At 47.8% G+C, this 22,584-nt stretch overlaps 1 protein-coding gene across 5 annotated transcripts in view; it reads left to right on the plus strand.

Annotated features, from left to right (window-relative positions):
- Positions 1 to 22,584, plus strand: part of Dennd2b (DENN domain containing 2B) — a 149,205-nt gene that overhangs the window by 121,726 nt on the left and 4,895 nt on the right. For all 5 annotated transcript variants that reach the window (XM_085841414.1, XM_085841413.1, XM_085841412.1 and 2 more), the window contains 10 exons: positions 6,348 to 6,499; positions 8,852 to 9,067; positions 9,998 to 10,094; positions 10,975 to 11,019; positions 11,564 to 11,748; positions 12,357 to 12,466; positions 12,951 to 13,020; positions 15,919 to 15,996; positions 16,518 to 16,658; positions 20,300 to 20,448. In XM_085841414.1, the coding sequence (XP_085697540.1) occupies positions 6,348 to 6,499; positions 8,852 to 9,067; positions 9,998 to 10,094; positions 10,975 to 11,019; positions 11,564 to 11,748; positions 12,357 to 12,466; positions 12,951 to 13,020; positions 15,919 to 15,996; positions 16,518 to 16,658; positions 20,300 to 20,448 (1,243 nt within the window). The remainder of the gene's footprint in view (positions 1 to 6,347; positions 6,500 to 8,851; positions 9,068 to 9,997; positions 10,095 to 10,974; positions 11,020 to 11,563; positions 11,749 to 12,356; positions 12,467 to 12,950; positions 13,021 to 15,918; positions 15,997 to 16,517; positions 16,659 to 20,299; positions 20,449 to 22,584) is intronic.

Raw genomic sequence — 22,584 nt, forward strand, 5'->3', positions numbered from 1 at the left:
ATGTGTCTTTGAATAGATCAGCAAAGCAGGGAGATGCATTGTGCTGTCCTCATTTTCACGTCATCTTGTTCTGTCTCCAGCCTTGAATTAGGAGAACATGGTCTTAACATGAGAGAGAGTAGTGGCCACAGTAGAGAGAACTTTTCAGATTCTTAGGCTGAGAGAACCTTATGAAGCAAGAGTCATCTGCTTCCCCACTTAATCTGTGCCATCTCTTCATAATTTTCTCCTTAATTTTTTTCTCCTTAAAATTTTTAGCTTTATTTTATGTGTCTGAATGTTCTGCCTTTACACACCATGTGCATGCCTGGAGCTTGTGGAAGTCTGAATAGGGCATCAGATTCCCTGCTGACAACTTGAACCCTTGTTCTCTGCAAGAGCAGCAAGAGCTCTTAACCACCGAGCTATTTCACTAACCTGCGTAGTTTCCTCTACCAGTTACTGGGCTGGTGCTTTATGGTATGTGGTAGCCACATTCAGATCCACAGACACACTGCTGTCCTAGGTATGGGCCGTATAGCATGTGCCCATGGAAAATGTACTGCAGTAGTCAGCCTGCGGGAGCATAGGCCTCTGACAACAGGAGACTGGGAGAGAAGCCTTTCTCTAGCTGCTCATGAAATGATAACACTATTTAGAGCTGACACGGAGCTGTGGGGATCAGAGCCAAAGATATAGAATCAAGGTGAACAGTTAAAAAGGATGCTTCAGGGTACACTCTGTTTTGTACAACTTTCATCTCCAGCTAATCTACCAGACACTCGTCCATCCTGCTCTGTGTTTTCTCACCTTCTCATACAGATACAATATCCCAGAGTGGAAGAAAACTTCTACTGAGTAAGAAGACAGCTCTGTTGCTTCATCTTTTTAGCCTTATCCCTATTACAGGGTCTTTTCCACTTGGCAGAAATTGTAATGTTATCATTACTGCTCAGGACTCTGGGACTATCCACTAGGATTGCAATATGATGGCAGAAAGCTGTAGTTTTTCTATTATCCTGGTAGCAAAACTGGAAGGAAGAGTTGTAATCATTAACGTTTTCTTACAAGGCTTAGGAGACCATTCTGTGTTGTCCAAGGATTCCAGGGGTAGATATATTTTTATAGCAACTGAAAAAGCCACCCCACCCCACACACACACACACCAGTTTATGATTCAATACTCTGTTTGGAGGAGAAATTTTTAGTGGCACTATCCTGGCACAGAGCTATTTCCTGGGCCTCCTTAGGAAGGAAAGGGTGTCTTCCTCTCATGTGTTAAGGAGAGTTTTTTCTACTTTGGGATATTATATGAAGAGACAAGAAATATGAGAGCAGCTTGATTGGATGGATGAGGTGAAACTAGGGGTAGTGCTACACATGGTAAGGTCGGGGCTGGGCATCTTCCGGATCACTCACCTAACGTTTGGATTCTTGGGTCCTCGGGAAGAAGGAAGTGGGTAAGACAGTGAGCAGGCGCTGATTTGGGTGCTTGTGGTTTGCAAGTTGGGGTGGAGGTAGCTCTGAGAGTCTGTTAGAACAATGGCTTGGGTGTATTTTTTGCTTTGTGTCTTCCACAGAATCTCAGTCTGAATCTTATGACCTATCCAGAGAGGCTAGAAGAAAAAATACAAGGAGGATAGTTCTGTTAGGTTCTGGTTGGTTTTCCCTCTACTTTCCTCAGAGATTCAAGAATATGAACTCTTGGGCTGGTGAGATGGCTCAACAGTTAAGAGCACTGACTGCTCTTCCAAAGGTCCTGAGTTCAATTCCCAGCAACTTCATGGTGGCTCGCAACCATCTGTAATGGGATCCAATGCCCTCTTCTGGGGTGTCTGAAGACAGCTACAGTGAACTTACATATAATAAATCAATAAATCTTATTAAAAAAATTAACTCTTAATAAAGACTTCCAGAGCTCTCTTGTTGTTCAACTTTGAAGATCATTTTCATTTTCTTGCCTAGGATTGATCAGTGGCTCTGACTTCTAGACCTTACCCAGCCTCTGCCTTATGGGATTAAGACTGTTTCTGGTTCCAACAGGATTACCCAGCTTTGTCAGGTCAACTGGAATAAAATAAGCTCTGTTCTGGGCCTATGATCATGGATCTTATAAGGGAAGCAGAGAGTACCCATGCTGCATCTCCATCTTGGGTACATTCCTTTGGGCTGGTGTTCCTGGACTGTTAGAGATTGTAGCCCATTGTCCCAGAGGCTAATAGCAAACAGGAGCAAGGTACTTTGGAGGATTTACTGGCCTCCTGCACATATAAGGCATGTAGCCTGAAGGGTATAGGGTGGGATACTCCAGAAAGGCTGAGATTTCAACGCCTGCTAATTTGCAATAGTAAGGCTCAAAAAGAAAGTTGTTGCCTTGCTGCCTTCTAAAGCTGTTAATTTTTGCTTGCTGACTTAGAAGATGCTGCTGTTCTGTGGAGGCATCTGAATTGAGCCTGACAATGAAAATGCACCTTAGGAAGCCGCTGGCTGAGGGATTCTGTAGAGTGGCATCTGCCTGACCAAGGAGCCTGGGCTACATTCCTGCTCTGATCCCACTCCTATCAGTTAGCTGAGGCCCAGTGAGAGCTTCCTGGATATAGGAACATCAGTGGGAACAAGTCAGAACAGGTCTTGCCACTAAAGCCTTTTCGGTTTCTATTTCACCCCAGGCTGGGCAACAGCCAGGAACAGAGGGGACCTACAAGCATGGGTGAAGTAGGAACAAGTAGGAACCTAGCAAAGCAACCAAGAACTGTGACGTAGGGACAGGTGCCCAGGGCTGTTGGAAATAAGGGTAACAGCAGTCCCCCAAGGGAAGTAGTCCCCAGCCTGGCCCCTTTCCCTCCTGTATAAAGAAGTGAGAAAGGCAGAGGGCCAGGAGAATTGGAGCCAGAGGATTGCTAGGAAGGGAAGCTAGAGACCAAAGGCTTTAGTTATCTGTACAGCCCAGGAAGCTTGGAATGCTGTGGGTACCTGAGATAGATGCACTCCTTTCTAAACTATTATTCTAGTTATTGAATGAGTGGGGAATAAAGTAGTCAGTTTTCCCGTGTGGCAGCCAAAAGAGCTGTAGGAAGGGGTGGAACTAGGACCTGATGGACTGGGAGCCTTCTAGGAGAGTCAGTGTGCTGAGACTGGGCTCTGAAAAGCGTCATTCAGAAGAGTGCAAAGCAGACATAATTGGTCCTTATCTTGTCAGCAAAGCTGGGAAAGGTTGAGACCTCTGGTTTCCCAAGCCAAGCTTGATGAGATGGGGCTGGACAGAGACAGCCTTGGCTTACCACTCTATCACCCTCTAATGCTGTGCAGACTGTCGTGAGGAAACCATATGGGCAGGGTTGAAAGTGAAAGGTATGCAGTCTGTCTAAATCCCAGTCTCACAAAAGTACCTGGCAAATTGTCACCTGATCTCTCCATTCAGCTCTGGCCTCCCCAGCTTTCACTGTGGGGTGCTCTGAGCACTGTGTCACACTCTTGGTTTATTTCTTGGCAAATTCAGTTTATTGGCTCTAGAACTCACCGGTGATCTTTTTGCTCTTTGCCCATCCATACTTGTAGGCATCTTTCCTACCTGCAGAGATGATTGGAGTCCCCAGGAGCAGACGGGAGTGGACTTGGACTGATCAGAGATCATCTAAGGCTGGGAAGCATGGCAGTTAGTGGGTCTCTTAGGTTAGAGGAGAGAGAAGCTGGCACTAGGGCTGGGCAGGAAGAGTCAGTCCTCAAGGCCGTCCCACAGAGGCAGTTCCAGCATACACAAGTTGGTCTTGCAGCTGCCCTTCCCAAGGCTGTCATCAACATGCAGCTATGCTTTGCTCCTGCTGCTTTTCTGGAATTCTTCTTACACTTTCTACTTACAGCTTTAGATTCTATGACAATTGTCAAAGCTCTGATTCTGGGGAAAGGAAGAAGGAAAAAGAGAAGAGGATGAAGGAAAGAAATTAGACTTAGAACTCACAGCATGGCCCTCAGACATGATTAGGAAGCATGGGATACAGGAGTTAGGGAGCAGTTCCATTCATCTCTTTGCTGTGCCCATCTTCCTTCTGTCCCCCCTCCCTTCCTCTTTTCTTCCATCTTTCCTCCCTATCCGATGGGGCATTTGATAATGCAGAAGCATTTTTGGTTATAACCAAGGGAGAGTAATGTCAGGCTAGTATTGAAAGGCCAGAATTGCGGGAAATGTCCTATAAATGGCCAGGTCAGCTCATCAACCCAAAATGTCACTTCTTCAAGAACCTCTGATGGAAAGGGATTGAGACGGATCTTCTTCTAGGTTGGAGATAATGAGGATTCTGGCCAGTCACTTAGTCCAAGGCAATCTGAATGAGTGTGAAATGAATATAGCAAACACTTCTCTAGTCCCAATCTGGAAAGTCAGATACAGGCCCTATTGTACAGATCAGAAGAATAATTATGTCCTAGCATTCTTCTAGTCTGCATCCCTTCACCTCTCAACCATGTAAGATACTTGTCAGGTAGGAACCAAGAAGTAGAAATCCACCCGCTCCTCCAGAAATATACCTCCCATGAAGTGGGCTGGAAAACTGTGCAGGGGATGCTGGGTTTGAGTCATTTTAATGGCATGGCAGTTCCAGGAAAAGCCGTGCTCCATTGCTGGGGAGCGTGTTGTGTTGGCAATCACTTAATCCAACCCCCCGCTCTTTCCTTGACTCATCCTTGACTCATAAGTTTACAGAGATTTGTGTTGCTCCTGCTGCCGTCTGTATCCTCACTCCCCCACCTCCACAAAGGCATTTCCTAAAGTCATTGTGGTTTCTTATTTAATAAATAGATGCTAGAGTTTAGGAGAACCTCAGCTTCATGAAGAATTGCTAAGCATGCTGGACTTGCATTTTCTACTGTACCCTGTTAAGTGAGTTGCAATCCCAGCAGCCTCCTTTTCCAGTCTGGTAGGAGTGGAGGTAAGATACATGCAGGCATCTGCAAGGGTAGGCATGGGGTTCAGCATTTGCCCAAACTCAGTCCTGTTCACGCTGTAGGAGCAAATCCTTCCCTGGGCATGCTATCTGCCACAGAGGTCCCAGACAGTAGCATCGAGTCTAGGGCAAGACAACAGAGGGAAAGTGAGGATTGTATTGGTAAGGAGTCTCTGGATCTTGTTACCACCATGGTTTCACTGCTGGGATTAAGCTTAGACTGATGAAGCAACATGACTCCTTGGTTTTACTTTGTGTTAGAAAAGCCTCATTAGGGCTGGTGAGATGGCTCAGAGGTTAAGAACACTGACTGCTCTTTCAGAGGTCCTGAGTTCAATTCCCAGCAACCACATGGTGGCTCACAACCATTTATAATGGGATCTGATGCCCTCTTCTGTTGTGTCTGAAGAGAGCAAGTGTACTTACGAGGAAGGAAGGAAGGAAGGAAGGAAGGAAGGAAGGAAGGAAGGAAGGAAGGAAGGAAGGAAGGAAGGGAGGGAGGGAGGGAGGAAGGGAGGAAGGAAAGAAAGAAAAATCTTCATGGGAGAGGGAATGGCATAGGAAGGTGTAACTTAGGAAAGGATGAATCTCAAAAATCTTATAGTCTTGGGCAGGGACTATGTTTGGGGCTTTCCTAAGATTTTCTGGTAGTGTCAATATAGAGCATACTGCCAGAGATTTTAGAAACTGGTCCTGAGATGTAAGAACTCTCTTCCTTTCTTTTGGCTTGGACTTCTTCCAAGCCTTTCACACTCCCATGTCACTGTGGAAAAGTCTCTGCCAAATGGGGAACAGTGAGGATCCTCTCTCTGCTGAGCTTACCCATAGAGGCGGTAGCTGACATGCTCAGAAAGAGGGATGAACAAAGTCTCACTGAGCACTCACTAGGGCTGCTCGGCCCTCTGGTTGCCCAAGACAGTATCTCTTCCTGCAAGACTTGGAGACCTAGGAGTAGGTCAGAGGAGGATCTAGCAAATCTCTGCTCCCTCGACTTCTTTGAGTTCTTTCATACTTACCCCTGAAACTGGACCCAGGAGACCCACAGAGAGCTGAGTAAAGGGGCGCCTATGGGATCTCAGAAAGCCTTTCCAGAAGCCGATCTCGGGGGCTTTACCAGCAGAAGGCTGGAGCTTGTAGTGTCAGCGTTGTCCTCTGCCAGTCTTGTGCAATCCCTAATTTATAAAGCAGTGGCCAGACAGGGCTGAGTTGAGCTGAGCTGAGCTGAACTGGAGGTGGGGAGTGGGGGCCTCAGCTTCTGCTCTTGGAGCCAAGATCTGTTTGTAGCCTCCCCACTGCAGACAGGCAGCTGCGTGACTCATGAGCTGAAGGGCCAGGCTGAAGATATTCTCTGTGCTTCACAGGAATTGTGTGTATATCTCTCACTCTCTCATTCTTTCCTTCTCTTCTCTAACTTTGCCTCCTCTGCAGGAGGGCTTCCCAAGGAGAATCCCTACGAGGATGTGGACTTAAAGAACCGGAGAGCTGGACGAAAGTCCCAGCAACTGTCTGAGAACTCCTTGGACTCTTTGCACAGGATGTGGAGTCCCCAAGACAGGAAGTACAACCACCCACCCATGCAGGTAATGCAGTTCTGGCCTAGGCAGTGTGGGGGCCTGTCCCCAAGCTTTTACTGACGATATTGTCCTGGCTAGCAATTGGCAGAGGTCTTTGCCTCAGGAGAGGGCTGTGCACTCAGGACCTTCTGCGATGTTGAAACTGCCGTGGACAATTGAGATGTGCCTCCAGGGCATCCTGTCTTGCCCTCCCCCCCCCCCCCCTAACTATTTGTGTTCTAGCAAGAAAACTAAACCAGGAGCTCTTACAAACTCCTATTAGCAGTAAATAAGGGCTTTCTTAGAGACTTGACATTCTGCAGCTCTGCCCCAAATTATCTTAGTTGTGGAATTTGAGGGTTAATGGCAGGACTTGGGAGAGCCAGCTAGTGAGGGCCTGTGCCCTCAAGGTGCTATCAAGCTTTTCTTAGTCTCTGTTCTCACTAGCACTTAGCAGAGGGGTTGCCTCAGGAAAGAGTTGTGTACCTAGAGACTTCTACCATGTTGAAAACCCTATAGGCAGGCAGGTAGGATATCCTCAGGGATGCTTGCCTTCCTGGCAATGTGTGGGATCCACTGTCATGTAGGCTCTGTACTGAAAAGCATCAGTGTTTATAGGGTGGGTATATAGATTAGGGCTGAGAGAAAGGCAGCCCAGGACATTGTAGTGAGGGAGCTAGTTGAGTATGAGGCCTATGTTGCTGAGCCCTGGTGGCCAGAGTCCAGAGCCTTGTTCTTTCCCTGGAAGAAGTGAGCATGACCAGCCTTCCAGAGTCACATAGCAGAGCAGACTGGCAGGAGAGATTAAGGAGTATTTAGAATGGGGAGATAGCACAGTATGTAAAATGCTACTGTACAATGTGAACTCCTGAGCACAGATTCCCCAGAACCCAAGTAAAGCCAAATGCATTAGCAATGGTCTGTAATCCCAATGTTCCTATAGCAAGACAAAGTGGAGAATCTGAAGAAGTTAGTGGGTCACCTAGCCTGATAGATACATAAGCAAACAATGTGGAACAAACAAATTGGAAGGTGAAGATCAACACCTAAAGCTGTACTCAGCCCTGCGTCTGTATAACCACAAACACACACACATACACACTCAAAACAAAATAAAAATGGGCTGGAGAGCAGTTATGAGCCCTTAATAATCTTTCAGAGGACCCACATTTAGTTCTCAGCACACACAACGCAGTTCACAACTATCTGTAACTCCAGTTTGGGGGAATTTGATGCCCTCTTCTGACCTCCACAGATAGACACATGTGGTGTATACATGTACATGCAGGCAAAAGACTCAATGTACATAAAATATACTTTTTTTAAAAGAACAGTAAAGAAGTGTTTGAGGAATGGAGTGAAGGAAGGGAGAGGAGAAAGCCAAAAGGCCCAAAGAAACTTTAGACAAGCTCATTCTGGTTTTATCCAGAGTCCCAGGATGTAGGAAAGCCAGGAGAGTAGAGAAGCAAGCTGTTCTGACTGCCCCATGTAACTCTTTAACTGGACAAATGCAAGGACCTGGATGTTATAATGTTGGACAGAAAAACACATAATTTTTTCTGGCTTTGAAGTCATGTGGTGGCTTTGATGATGCATCTGTCCTTCTGATGTGCCCTTTTCAGATGGGCATCCATTGACTCTGTGTTGCTAGATTAATTAGCTTGGAAAGGATATTGGCAGTGGAAAGAAAAGGACTTGCTGAAAATTGAGACGAGGCAGAGTGAGACAAAAACCTGAGGGCTCCCAGGAGATGCCTGCTTTCCCAGCAGTTCCACTATCAATTAGCCAACTAGGTGTTCTCTACTGAAGAACATCAGCTGTTCATTAAGGATATACAGGGCCAGAGAACGAGGCAGCCAGAATGGCATGGTGAGAGGGAGCCACGTGAATGCGAGGTCTGTCTTACTCAACTGTGGTGGCCACAGCCCAATACCCCTATTCTCTGGAGGAAGTAAGCATGACCAGGCTGTCAGGCTCACACAGCAGAGCAGGTTAGCAGGTAGGCTCTGGCCTCTCGCACAAAAGGCTTCAGAACTGAGGAGGTAGAAGGAGTGGTTCCCTCATCCACAGTCACTAACCCTCTGTCAAAGTTCAGACAGTGCCTGGAGATTTCTGCTCTGTCTCCTCTTTCAGCTCAATAGAGGATCTTTTTTCTTTATTCTTTTCTGGCAGAAGAAGTAAAACTTTCTTTGAGGAAGCAAGCATTTAATCTAGTGCTTACCTGGCCACTGAACAGCTAAGGTCTTTAAGGAGGAAACTCTAGGTTATTGAATTCTAACAGGGAACTCTGGTGAGAGCTGAGGACGCACAGATAGCAGAAGACAGATACTGATAAAACACTTGTGGTGAACTCCCCTCATATCCTGTCCCCCATGCCAGCTGTCCCTGAAGCCCAGCAGCCAGTCCCTGCGCAGTGGGAACTGGTCAGAAAGGAAGAGCCATCGTTTGCCACGATTACCCAAGAGGCATAGCCATGATGACATGATGCTGTTGGCTCAGCTGAGCCTGCCATCTTCACCCTCCAGCCTCAATGAGGACAGCCTCAGCACCACAAGTGAGCTGCTGTCCAGCCGCAGGTCCCGCCGCATTCCCAAGGTATCCTTCCCGCATTGAGCCCAGGGCATTAGGCAGATGGGTGGGTAGGCAAACAGCTATGCTCTGGCCTGCCTGCCTTCCTTCCTTCCTTCCTTCCTTCCTTCCTTCCTTCCTTCCTTCCTTCCTTCCTCCCTCCTCTAATCTGGGCTGCTTTTTTAGTTCCCCTTGAATAGATTGAGGACCTCCTTTCCCCGGTCCCTTCTTTACCAATAAGATTGCACTAGCCCTTCCCAGTACTGAGGGTTAGAGGGAAAAGACTAGCTGAGCTGAGACTCTCTTACCCAGTATGACAGGTGAATTTGGGTTCTTGTGCACAGAAACATCTTTGGCCTTTCAGAGACCTAAAGATTCAGACCATCTCTTCCTATGTCTCAAAATCAAAGAGCTTTCAGCAATGACTTGCACATGTGTCCATGTGCCCGCTCCTCAGCCCTGCACATGCTGCGCTACAGGACTTAGCTAAATGGTATTTTTAGCTTGCAAACAATGCTTGGGCATAGTGAGAATTTAGCTTCTTCCTGTCAGGCCCCAGGTTATGGCCCAGAGAGGAAAGGCTAGAATCCTTGTTCCTGTTTTTATATCTGAGAAACTCTTTGTCTCCGTTGGTTCAATGACTCTTGGGACCCAGGAGCTCCCATCCTGTCTAGTTTGATCACAGTTCCTTCCTTTGGGGAGCTAAGTTTAGTGTCCTTGTCTTGGGGCAGGAACCTATTCCTGGGGCACAGGGTAGATGGAGAGCTACCAAGGGTGGCTGGTAAGCCTCCACTGTGGTCGTTTTAATCGGAAGACCAGTGCTAGACCCAGCTGGACCAGTGCACAGAGCTCTTGCATACCTATAAGGGAAAGGATGGGTTCCTAATTTATCTTCATAGAATTAGGGACAGCTGGTGATAGAATAACCTCACCTTCTCTGCTTTTTTTTTAAACTAGCTTGTCCAAAGAATTAACTCTATCTATAATGCCAAGAGAGGAAAGAAGAGGTTGAAAAAGCTGTCTATGTCCAGCCTTGAGACAGCATCATTGAGAGGTAGGTATTGGTGTCTAAGTTGTGTCACCTTTGCAGGTCCATGAATATCAGGGATGGGGAGAGATTGACTTCAATTTATCTCACCTGAGGTAGTAATGGGATCCTTCTGCTTTGTAGGAAGGTAGCACCCTTCCACAAAATGGCCACATAAGTGGGAGGGTCTAAGAGGATATTAGCTCTGTGATGTTTTCCTTCAGACTTTGGGCTATGAGGCCCTGAGTTAGGACATGTGGGAATCTGCTTTGGGCAAAAGGAAAGGCCAGAATTACTGAGCATTCTGGTCTGTTTTCCACTTCAAATCTTGGACTGAGGCAGGTCCTTTGTATTCCAGGCATCTAGGCCTCTCTGTGGCTCAGCCTTCAATTTAGGCCCTCAGCTTCACCCACCCAGTAGGTGTTTGCCTATAAGTTAGCACTGGAGGCCTAATCTCTGAGGTATCCTTGTTCTGAGCCATTTGCCTCCTGCCCTTAGGTGCCTATCATTGGCCCATAGTGGCCCAGAGTAGCTCAGACTAGGTTTAGGTCTATTCGTCATTCGTAATGTTGGAAAGCTCACAGGTCAGCAAGATAGCTTAGCAGATAAATGCACTTGCTGACAAGCCTGGCCACCTAAGTTTGAGCCACAAAACCTATGTGTTAGAAGGAGAGAATCAACTCCTACAAACTGCCTTCTGATCTCCATATACACGTGGCTGCACGCGTAAGCCCATATTCATTACATTCATTTGCGCTCTCTCTCTCTCTCTCTCTCTCTCTCGCTCACACACACACACACACACACACACGATAAATATAAAAAAAACTATTTTTTACAATTTGGGAAATAGACTCCAAAAATATTTGCTATAGGCCAATGTGTCTGCCTGTTGTTACTTTTCCAGATGAGAACAGTGAAAGCGAGAGTGACTCTGATGACAGGTTCAAAGGTAAGGTGACATTCCTCCCCATCCCCAGGGAATCAGCTTGCTCTTCCATATGCATGGGCCAGGGTCCCAGAATGGCCCTAAGGTGTGGGGAAATGTCAACAGGAACACCAGCTAGCAGACCACCAGAGCAGGAGGCTATTGAGAAATTCCTTCTTTGAGTTCAGCCCTTCAGTGTTGAGTCCAAAAATTGGTTTCCCTGTGCCAACTTTAAAGCTATTAACTGTCCATCCTTCCAGAGCCATTGCTCCTGGACACTGGCTACTAGATGTGCTTTATAAATATTGTAAATCTGGAGGCCCAGTGGTGAGTTCAGATTATAATCAACTCTTTTGGCTGCAAGAGTTATGCCATAAACTGAGAAAATTGTCCTCTGGCTCCCTTAAGGCCACCTGTGTCTCCTGTGTCTAGAGAGGAGACTAAAAAGTCAGGTAAGACTTATGTACATAGATGTTATGCAGAGGTGGAGCTGAGTCAGGTGATGGGGCCGATGGGAGGTCTTTGAGTAGCCAGTCTGGTTGCCTCCTAATGTGAGACCTGCCCCCAGCCCACACCCAGCGCTTGGTCCACATCCAGTCGATGCTGAAGCGAGCACCCAGCTATCGGACGCTAGAGCTGGAGCTGCTCGAGTGGCAGGAGCGGGAGCTTTTTGAGTACTTTGTGGTTGTGTCCCTCAAGAAGAAGCCATCTCGGAACACCTACCTCCCTGAAGTCTCCTATCAGTTTCCCAAGGTGAGTGTGCCATCCCCAGATGCGCCTCTGCCACGCCCTAGGTCGTGTGCTCCTCGACACTTTATTAGTAGATGATTCACCCATTCAGGTTTATAGTTCAGTATCCTTCAGTGTGTTTTCAGAGTCACACAGTCACCACTATACTTCATTTTAAAGCATCATCTCACCTAAAGAAATCCCCCTACTCACTAGCAGGCAGTCCCTGCCCACGACCTTGTGTCTTAGCACCCCTCAGCTCAGCAGCCAATCTGGCTTCCACAGGTAGCTCTGACCTTGCTTGTCTATATTGTTCTCTCTCCTGCTGTTTTCCTAACTGCTGGCTTCCTCACATTTTGAGGAACAGAAGTGAGCCTGTCTGAGGTCTCCTCAGAAGCCTGGTGCGGCTTCCCACTCTCTTTCTCTTCACCCTGCTTGTCTCATGTGAGGCACCTTTGAAGTGCTGGTTACTCCATCTGCCTGACCAGAATGCAGGGTCAGGGGTAGATCTTGTCCATTTTGTGTCATCCGCAGCCCCAGCACAGGAGGAGATGCCTTTCAGTCCCTCTACCCCTACTGCCCCAGGCTCCTTGTCATCTCAGTTACCTATCCTCATATCCTCTTCCTGGCAGCTGGACCGTCCCACCAAGCAGATGCGGGAGGCAGAAGAAAGGCTCAAAGCTATCCCCCAGTTTTGCTTTCCAGATGCCAAGGACTGGCTCCCTGTGTCAGAATACAGCAGGTAAGACCTGACTCGGTCTAGCTATAGGAGGGAAGAGGGTGCAGACTGAGTCTCCATAGTGGTACAGCTAAGTGGAGCATGCCCTAGTCTCTGCCTTTCTTTCCTTTTTTTTTTTTTTCCATTTCTTTCACACTACTTTTTTTTAAGTTAGATTGTTTTATTGTTTTTTGTTGTTGTTGTTTTAAGATTTATTTATTTATTTATTTATTTCATGTATGTGAGTACACTGTCACTGTTTCAGACACACCAGAAGAGGGCATTGGATCCCATTACACATGGTTATGAGTCACCATGTGGTTGCTGGGAATTGAACTCAGGACATGTGGAAGAGCAGTCAGTGTCTCTTAACTGCTGAGGCATCTCTCCAGCCCTCCCCCTACTTTCTTAAAGTAACCTGAAGTGACAATCCCTATTTTAGGAGGCACATCCTGAGTCTTCTTCATAACTTCTTTGATACCAGACCTCTCCCTCTTTCCTGTTTCAGTGAAACCTTTTCTTTCATGCTGACTGGGGAAGATGGTAGCAGGCGCTTTGGCTATTGTAGGCGCTTACTGGTGAGTAAGACTATTCAGCTCTCAGAGGTTGGTGGGGAGGGGAGGGCCAGGACATTTGTATATCTCTCTAGATCCTTCTGCAGCATTAGCCTGTGTGAAAGCCTGTGATCTTTTAAACCTGTCCCTAGTACATGTACTTGCACAGTTGAGGGACTCTGGGATAGCAGGGTTCAGAGTCGCCTATCAGATCAGACCCTGGGATCTAAGATTATATGCAATGATGGAAAGGACAGATCACCTTCTGCTTGGTTGTAAATCATTTTAGCTTTCTTGACTTTTCTCTGTATTCGTCTTCCTTGGATTGGCATCTTAGATTGCTGACCTTTAGATATGATCATGTCACCCCACAGTTTATATTTATTCACTCCACGCCTGGCCATGATGTTGGGAGAAGCTCTATCTATGCTCTGGTAGGGCTGTAGTCTGAGCAGGGACTGAGAGGCACACCTCCTCTGGGGTTCTTGGAGAAAAATTTTGAACTTAGGGGAAAGATGTTGCTTTTGAAAATAAAAACTTTTTTCTCCCCAAAGAGCAATCTCTGTTTCTATCATTCTGGGGAAGGAGGTTTCTGTAGATCTACAAAGAACTAGTGGGAGAACAGAGCCCAGGGCCTGTCTTCCCTTTTATTCTCCTCAAAGGTCAGTCATTGGGTTGTTGACAATGTTCTTTGGTTTCCAGGTATTAGTAGGAGAAGGCTGTGTCAGCTACCAGTCTAGAGAGAGATCCTAGACAGGAGCCTAAGAGTCCTAAAAGAAGGGTTTGGGGGCATCCATCCAACCATTCATCCACAAGCATTCATTTTACACCTGTTGTAGGTCAGGCCATATCCTAAAAGTATATACACAAAAGTCCAGCACGTGTCCTACCCTCGGTGTACAGTAGCCAGTCTAGTAGAGGACGTCAACTTTTAGTATTGAATGGAAGGGCTGTGGAAGTAAAATTTTGCTTAGAATTTGTCATGTTCCAGGAGAGATGCTTCACTGGATTTATGTCTCTTATTTTTAAACATCTTTATGATAGCCTGTGGAGCACTATTATCTCTGACCTGTAAATTAAGAAATTAAAACTCCAAGATGGAATGACTTGCCCAAGGTCACACAACTGTGAGGTGCGAGCCAGAACTGACTTCCAAATCCTTTATCACCAGTCTGGCATTCTTGAATCCCTACCCCAACCCCCAGAGGATGATCTAGGGAGAAAATGATATTTGGATATTGAATGCCGTGTGTGCTGAGGGACAGGGAAGGGGTCCAGATGCCAGGCTGGGAGCCAGGCAAAGACCAGCATGTGCCTGGATCCCCAGGGCATTGGAGAACATCGTAAAGGCTGCCTTTGACAGCACAGGGATGGAACAGAGCTGTGCTCTTTTGCAGTGGGCCTGCTGCCCCTAGGGAAGAGCATGTTTGTCCTGGCGCACTCAGAGAGGGCCTGGGCTGGGTCCCTGCCAAGGGGGCTGGCACTGGCTCGGCATTCCTGCAGATTGGACACAATGATTCTAACCCAAATCCCACATACTTGATTTAATCACTTGGGGCTTTAGGGGAGGTGGGGAGTGGGGAAGGGAAAGAGAGAGGAGTAAGTTTCAAGCCTAATATGGACAAAACAGATTCTGCCTTCTCTTTAGATCTGTGACTGTGGCCAGCAGGTTTGGAGACTGAAATAGCCCCATCTGTATTTGCTTAGCAGCCTGCATGAGGGGCCAGCACCTGCTGTTTTGCTCCCTCCCCACTAGGCCTTGCCAGGCACTCCAGGCCTCTGAACCCAGAGGCAGCCGTGGGGTCCTGCCAGCTCCTTGCTGGAGAATGAACTCACTCAAGTCTAGCAGGGTCGCACCCGCCTGCCTGGGGTGCTCACAGTGTTTCTCTTTCTTCAGCTACGAACCTTTTAAACCCCTTCCCTTTTTTGTTCTCTTTCACTTCATAGCATACCTCTACCCTGTGTCTCTGTGTTCCTTTCCCTCCTTCCTATCAGAAAACAGCATGCTTTGGAGGTAAGACAGCAAGATGAAAGGCTGCACAGACTCCTGGCTACAGCCTTCTACTTATGCAAGCTTAGGCAATGGCTTAATCTTCATGAACTCAGCTGTCTTCTCTATAAAACTGGGTGATAATGCCGCTCTCATATTCTGTATATAGTACCAGGGCTAGGACTCTGTTTTAGGAAACATTTCATAAAAAGTCATTCCCTTCTCTTGTTTTGCTTTTGCCTTCCTTGGGCTTGGATCAAAGGGAGAAAAGAGGTATTTTGCAGTTTTCCTCATGATGATGGGGAGGGAGGAGATAAGGCCACATGTCCTGTTCCTAAAAGTGTCCACAGTCCCTTCTTAGGGGCTGGAGAGATGGCTCAGTGGTTAAGAGCCCTGGTTGCTCTTGCAGAGGACTCTGATTAGATTCTCAGTACCTACATGGTGGTTTACAAATGTCTGAAACCCCAGTTCCAGGGGATCCAGTGCCCTCCTTTGGCTCCATGGGCACAGGGCATACCTGTGATACACATACAAACATGCAGCAAACATTTATACATAAAATAAAATGAATTAATCAAAAAAGATTACATTTAAAAAAGAAGTCATGAGTCCTTCTTGACAGCACATCCTTTTGGGTAGCATCCTTAGGGGTGTAAATTCACAAATCACCCTGTAATCTCTGTGATGCTGCTGTGTCCTCTGCCAGCCACTGTCTGTGTTTTCCTGGGATAAAGGATAGAGCCGACCTGGAACTTGGCAGGAGATTGAGTGTGCCCTCTGGGGATAGTGGCCTTTCTTTGGGAATCTGGTTGAGTTTAGATGTTTGGAGTCATCCTTACTAGAAGGACTATACTTAATGATCGGGTCCAGAGAAAATGAGACAGTTGTGGTATTCACACAGACCTTGTCTCTCCTTCTCTCCTCCTCTCCAGCCAAGTGGGAAAGGGCCTCGGTTGCCAGAGGTGTACTGTGTCATCAGCCGCCTAGGCTGCTTCGGTTTGTTTTCCAAGGTAAGAGATGCTGACTTTCTCCCCATCCCCGTGACAGTGCTCATAGAAGTCTGCAGATAGCCTAGATAAGAAAAATGCCTATGTGAGAGAAAGGATGTACAGAGCAAGTACAGGTGGGCTCTCAGAATCCTGTGTTCCCAAGCCTGGCTTACTACCTAGCTGCCTGGCATTTCCCCAACTCCTGGGTTGATGCTGACTGCTCTGTGGTAGCCCAGCCTGGTCCATGGACAGAGCTGGAGTCCTTGGAGAAGCCAGGAGTGCTCAGGAAGGTGTTTCATGGTGCTATTTCTTTTGCCCCGCTGTTTCCTTCTTGGGGACTAAAGCAGGCCACCAAGGGAACTGAATGGTCACTGAGGGCCAAGAGAAACAGGAAGGGTACAAGATCCTGGCAGGACAGCTTTTGTGTCTCCAGGCTTCTGGTCCAGCTTGGTCAGAGACCGGGTTGCCCTCTTCTCTGTCAGAGAGGTGGAGAAAGCAGCTCCCGACACTCTTTCTCTTTGGGCTGCTGGTGGTGGGCACAGGTCCTAGATGAGGTGGAGCGCCGGCGTGGGATCTCAGCTGCACTGGTCTACCCCTTCATGAGAAGTCTCATGGAATCGCCCTTTCCAGCCCCAGGGAAAACCATCAAAGTGAAGACATTCCTTCCCGGCGCTGGCAATGAGGTAGGCAATTGCTGCAGCTATCTTTTCTGGCCTTGGGCTGGGTCTAGAGAAGAGCCTGGCCAGCCTGAGTGCAGTCTCTGAGGGTGTAGAACACAGCCCTTCCTCACTCACTGTGTCTGTACTCCTAGTCAGTAAGAACAAAAATGTGAACCCAGGAGTAAGTGTTGCCCAGTTATCTCTGCTAGGGACTTCAGTTGACTCGTACCCTGGATTAATATTGATTAATAATAATAATAATGGGCATTCACAACTGGCGATTATACCAAACTTTGGATGTAGTCATGAGGATAAAGAGCGACACAGCTCTGTCCTCCAGGACATTTTTTTCTAGAAGGGGACCTGCTGTTGAATAGTTATATTTATAAATAGCCAATTCCTAAGTGTCTATAAAAAGAAAGAACGGATCCTATGAGAATGTAGAACAGGGAATCTGTTTTAGTTTAGGGGGCCAGAGAAGACCTTCCCCCAAGAAAGTGCCATTTTTCCAGGGGCTTAAGCAATGCACAGGAGATCGAGCTGGAGGAAGATGATTGCAAGGGAGGGAACAGCAGGTGCAGGGCAGGAGCCAGAGCGGAGCAGGTGCCACTCAAGCACTTGAAACGGGGTGCAGAGGCCCAGAGGGCGTGAGGAGACGTAGGTGGGCAGGCAGGGGCCCAAGCCCGTTGTTTGTGCCTGCACACACTGAATCTGGGGGTTTATCCAAAAGACGATTAAGATTCACTCTGATGTGTCTGCCTGCTGTGCAGAGAATGGGCAGGAGTGAAAACAGCGAGGCAGCTAGACTACAATTGCAGTAACACAGGCAGGAGGTAAGTCTGGGCTAGAGTATGGTAGGGAAAATGAAGAGAAAGACTGATTTTGAAGCAGTAACACTTGGAGTTTTCCTGGAAGTAGAAAGCATGACAGTGGTTCTTTTTTTTTTTTTTTTTTTTTTTTTTGGTTTTTCGAGACAGGGTTTCTCTGTGTAGCCCTGGCTGTCCTGGAACTCACTTTGTAGACCAGGCTGGCCTCGAACTCAGAAATCCGCCTGCCTCTGCCTCCCAAGTGCTGGGATTAAAGGCGTGCGCCACCACCGCCCGGCATGACAGTGGTTCTTAAGTCCAACCTCCAGCTTTCTGTCTGAGGGAACAGGGTGGGTAATGGCGCCATATCTTAATGTGAGAGCTTATGAAGGACAAGAAGGAGAGTTCTGTCTTTTAATTTAAGTTTGAGGTACCCATGAGACAATAGTAACAAAGTATATGGATAGGGATGAAATGAAAGCCAAGTTTTGAGAAAACCCCAAGTAGAGGCCCCGTGATAGAGAGGTAGCAACTCTAAGGCTGGAAAATAGGAAATAAGGAGAGGCAGTGGCTGAGAAGCCAAAGAAAGGGAGCCATGAGGAATAAGGAGTAATGTACCAGGCAGGTACCACAGGGGTGCAGCAAGGCGCACTGACAAAGAACAGACTCTAGATGAAGCCTGGGGTGCCTGGGGGAGTGGAGAAGTAACGGTTTCAGACAACTCAGGTAGACTGCTCTTCTGGGGCGTGGCTTTGAGGAGACCAAGGAGGTGGGTGGAGGAGAAAGTAAGTGGGGCTGAGGGCGGGGGCCAGGGTGAGAGGGGTAGGAAGGTGTTATAGAAGATGGCTGTTTGCATGCTGCTGGAATTGGCCCTGGGTGAAGACATTAGCAATGCAGAAGAGGGAAGGACAGCCAACTGTCCCCAGAAGCAGCCAACTGTCACCAGAAGGTGCAGGCAGGGATCTTCATGGAGGCCTTCTTCTGTTAGGAGAGGAAGGGGAAGATGGTGGCTTGTAGACTTGGATTCTCAGGAGATGGCTGAGAGTAGAGAAGAAGGGGGCGTCTCAGAGTAAGAGGTGGGAAGATGAAAACAGCTGCCACAGAGTGGGAGGACCGACCTCAGAGTCACAGAGCTGTGCAGGCAGTGACACATGCCTGTTGGCATCTCCCTGAGAGTCTCTACATATCCTGGGGTTAGTGAGACTTGGAGTTTGATGATTGGCAGGATAGCTGACCCTGCCTTGACAGCTGGAGTTTTTCAGTTCCTACTCCTCCTAGGTCACCTCCTAGGCCTGGCTACTTCTCTCTGACCAGGGCTACTTCCTATCCCCTGAGTCTTCTTGGTTTTGCTTTAAAGACATTTCCTTCTTACAGAATCCAAGTCACTCGTACTGTAAGACACCTCAGACTTTCAGAAACTGCCCAGAAGTGGATAGGTGCCAGCTTCTCACCCTAGATGCAGCGCCTGCCTTCTCTGCAGATCTCACTATGCCCTTCTTTCCTACTGCTATCTGTGGGCTGTCCCACTATGCTGCTGTCAGATTCTCAGCCCCTAGAGGCAGGGGGAGCATGGGGTTGGGGGCTAGAGGCTGGAAGCTGAAGAGTAGCACTTATTGGCTGCTTGCAGGGCTCCCAGGAGGCAGGGCTACAGAGTTGTTTTGTCTTGTTTTAGGATGGGGACAGATATTAGGTAAGGTACAGGGTTCTGACTTAGCTGCTATGGCATGTCTTCAGCCTGTGCCCATCAAGCACTTAGGCTTTCCTCTTCATTGTTCTGATCTTCCTGGGGTTTATACCTGTCAAGGAGAACAGTGCACACAGCTCTTGCAGCCCCCTTCATCCCTGTTGATGTTTTTCAGAACCCAGGGTGAATACTGAGCTAAGAATTCCTTCACTTGCAAAATCAAACAGTGCTTAGGGGACTGGAAGTAACCCAAGTTAGAGATGAGAAATGAGGCTCTGTAAGTGGCTGGAGCAGATCTGAAGCAAGACCAGTTGAGACACCTGGTGCAAGCCCCTTGAGGGGGTTAGCTGACACCACATGGCCGCACGGGATAGTTTTTTACCCGCAGCTCTCAGGAAGCCTGCGTATCACTGCTGCTCTACAGATGATGAAGAGTTAGCAAGTCTTCCTCTCACTGCGGAGGTCACTTGTAGCCCCCCCCACACACACACACACCCATGCCTCCAGGGAAGGGGCTTTGGGAGCTGTTACATAGACCTCTGAGTGAGTAGTCCTTCGAGAATACAGGTAGGCCTGGCTTCATAAAGGTAGTCCTATGTCCTTGGAATAGCCAGACCTTTCCTATCCTTAGCACAGGGCTTATGGTGGTAGAGATAAGGGGCAGGATGGCAGGACAGCCATCGGAAGGAAACTGTCATAGGAAACGGAGGGGACATGGCAACAAGGACAACAGCATTGTCTCTCCAGACATGGTAGAGGCCAGCACTCCTAAGTACTGGATTCTTCCTGTGGTCTAGAAAGCAGTGGTCGATTGTGGGTCTGGTCAGTGTGCTGAAGGAGATGGGAAAGAAGGCAGGAGACTCGTGCAAATGGGGCTGTGTGACTCCCTGGTTCTTCATATCCATGGGAGCAGTTAGCTTTCCCTACTTTCCTCAGAGCTTATGTTGGTCCCTAGTGCCTTCCCATCTTCACACTTAGCCCTCCTGCCCAAAGGCTGGGCGTTTGCTAGGAGCAGAGCTAGAATCAGAAGGAAGGGGAGCCTGGGTCTCCTGCATCGTAAGAGGATTGGAAGCCTTGGAAGGAGAAGGCTGAAAGGAAGAGTAGCCAGCAGACACTGTGTGTGCAGTCTGGGCTCTCTCCTAGCCTGCTTCTGCCCTGCCTTTACTTCCCTCCAGGTGTTAGAGCTGCGTCGGCCTATGGACTCCCGCCTGGAGCACGTGGACTTTGAGTGTCTCTTCACCTGCCTCAGTGTGCGTCAGCTTATCCGAATCTTTGCCTCATTGCTGTTGGAACGCAGAGTCATTTTTGTAGCAGATAAGCTCAGGTAGGGCTCAGGAGGCAAGGAAGGAGGGAGCGGGTGGCATATCCATTAATGAATTCGGCAAATTTTTACAAGTCTTCGTATATCCCACACATTGTGGTATTAGAGTACCCACTTCTGTGTGTGCATTGTCACGGTAAATATGACATAGAGAAGGGTTAGCAGACCTGTGGAAAGGGGTTGGATAGTAGGATTGAGAACCCTGTTGAGGACTTGTCCCTTGGAAGAGGGACACTTCCTGTGCAATGGCCATGTATGTACAGGTGCGGGAACAATTGTATGGAGACGGTAAGTGGCAAGCAACTCCAGCCAAGCTGCCTGTGCAGAATGCAGAGTTTCAGGGGTCATGGATTCCAGGAAGGGTTGCTGCTAAGTTATTCTGTAGGGACTGGCTGAGGGAAACATGCAGAAGTGGTGGGTAGAAATAATCCGAGTTCCAGGGAGCTGTGGAGAAGGACAAGATGGGGCCTTGAGAGATGTGTAGGACAGAGGTTACAGTTGAGAGAGAGAGACAGACAGACAGACAGACAGATGGACGGGGGAGGGAGGGGGGAGGGAAGAAGGAGATTCAGATACTGGAGGTCTAGAGAGCTTAGGACAGTTTGAGGAAGAAGAGCTGGATGGGTCCATAAGACTTGGTCCAACAGATGGGCACTTTTAGAGGTAGAGATCTGTTGGTGACCATAGGGTGTAAAAGAGATGATCACAGACCTGAGACATCTAGGAAGAGAGGAATGAGTTCCCAGCAGCTGAGGTGTTTTGTTTAAGAGCGTATAGGGTGCATGCAGGGAGAGGATGGAAAGCTGGGGATAACGTGTCACTCTGATCAAAGAAGTCAAGGCAGTAGTTTTTCTAGCATTGTATGTGTGCTGCCACTTAGCTTAGTCATTAAGCTGCATGCTGTGTTGTGTCTTGTGTCAGGTGCTAAGAGGAGGGCAGTACAAGCTCTTGCTGGCTTCTCCTCTGGTGGGTACCAAATCCCTGGTGTACTTACTTCTGTATGCACAAGGAGGTAGCTGAAAAGAGGAACTCTCCCAATTGCTCTCAGGCAATGGGCAGAAATGGTGGTTGCTGTTTGGAGACAGGAGCTCACTGTGTAGCCCAGGCAGGCCTTGACCTTGCAGTCCTTGGGCTCCATTCCTGACTTTGATATTAGAAGTGGGTGCCACTACCCCTTGCTGAGCTGCCCACTTTTCCAAGGACGATGAGAGTTAGGAAATGAAGGCTGCCTCTCTCATACTCCTTTCATAGCTGTGGAGCTCTCGAATTCTAGGTCAGCTGTTTTCAACCTTGGGTCGCAACTCCTTTGGGAATTCAAAAAGCCTTCTCACAGAGGTTGTCGAAGACCACAGGAAACACACATATTTACATTATGATTCATGACAGCAGAATTACAATCATGAAGTAGCAGTGAAAATAACTTGATGGTTTGGGGTCACCAGAACATGAGGAACTGTATTAAAGGGTTATAGCATTAAGAAGGTTGAGAATTACTTCTCTAGGTATTTCAAGGCCTATCTTGCCTTTGTAAAGGGGCCCAGTCTGGCAGCTAAGACTAGAGATGTTTTTGTAGTTTTTGAAGATCAGTGTGTCCCTTGGATTGAAGCAGATCTTTACCCGATCTTTCCCAAATTACTTTCTTGCTGTCCTCAGGAGAATGGCTTTCAGGGTCTGGGCACCTAGGTCTCCAGGCACAGCAGTATTTTTGGTGCCCATTAGGTGACAAGTTAGTCACACAAGGGCCTGGCTGACTGTCATTGCCTTAGAGAAAAGGAGCAGGGATTGCTTTTTGTAATAGATAGGTCTTACTTTTTGTCTCCATCAGGGGATTAGGTGTAAATGTGTGAGTCCATGCTACAGCATCCCAGGGAGAGCCCAGATACTTTTTGGGCATGGGGTAGACTTCACAACATAACCAAGAATGATCCCAAACTTGCTATGCTTTGTAGCACACAGGCTGGCTAGGAACTCACGAATCTCAGTCTCCTAAATGCTAGTTATGTATCAATGGGCCCAGGGGACCCAGAGTTTTTCTGGGTGATGAGTGAGGTCCACTAATGCAAAAGAAAATGAGGTTTAAAGTGAGCTTGGCTCTAGGCCTTTTGTATCTTCATCTGTGATGTGGTCCCTAAGTGGAAG

Source organism: Mus caroli, unplaced genomic scaffold (assembly GCF_978045245.1).
Source record: "Mus caroli unplaced genomic scaffold, Mus_caroli_1 scaffold_8, whole genome shotgun sequence".
Classification (NCBI taxonomy): domain Eukaryota; kingdom Metazoa; phylum Chordata; class Mammalia; order Rodentia; family Muridae; genus Mus; species Mus caroli.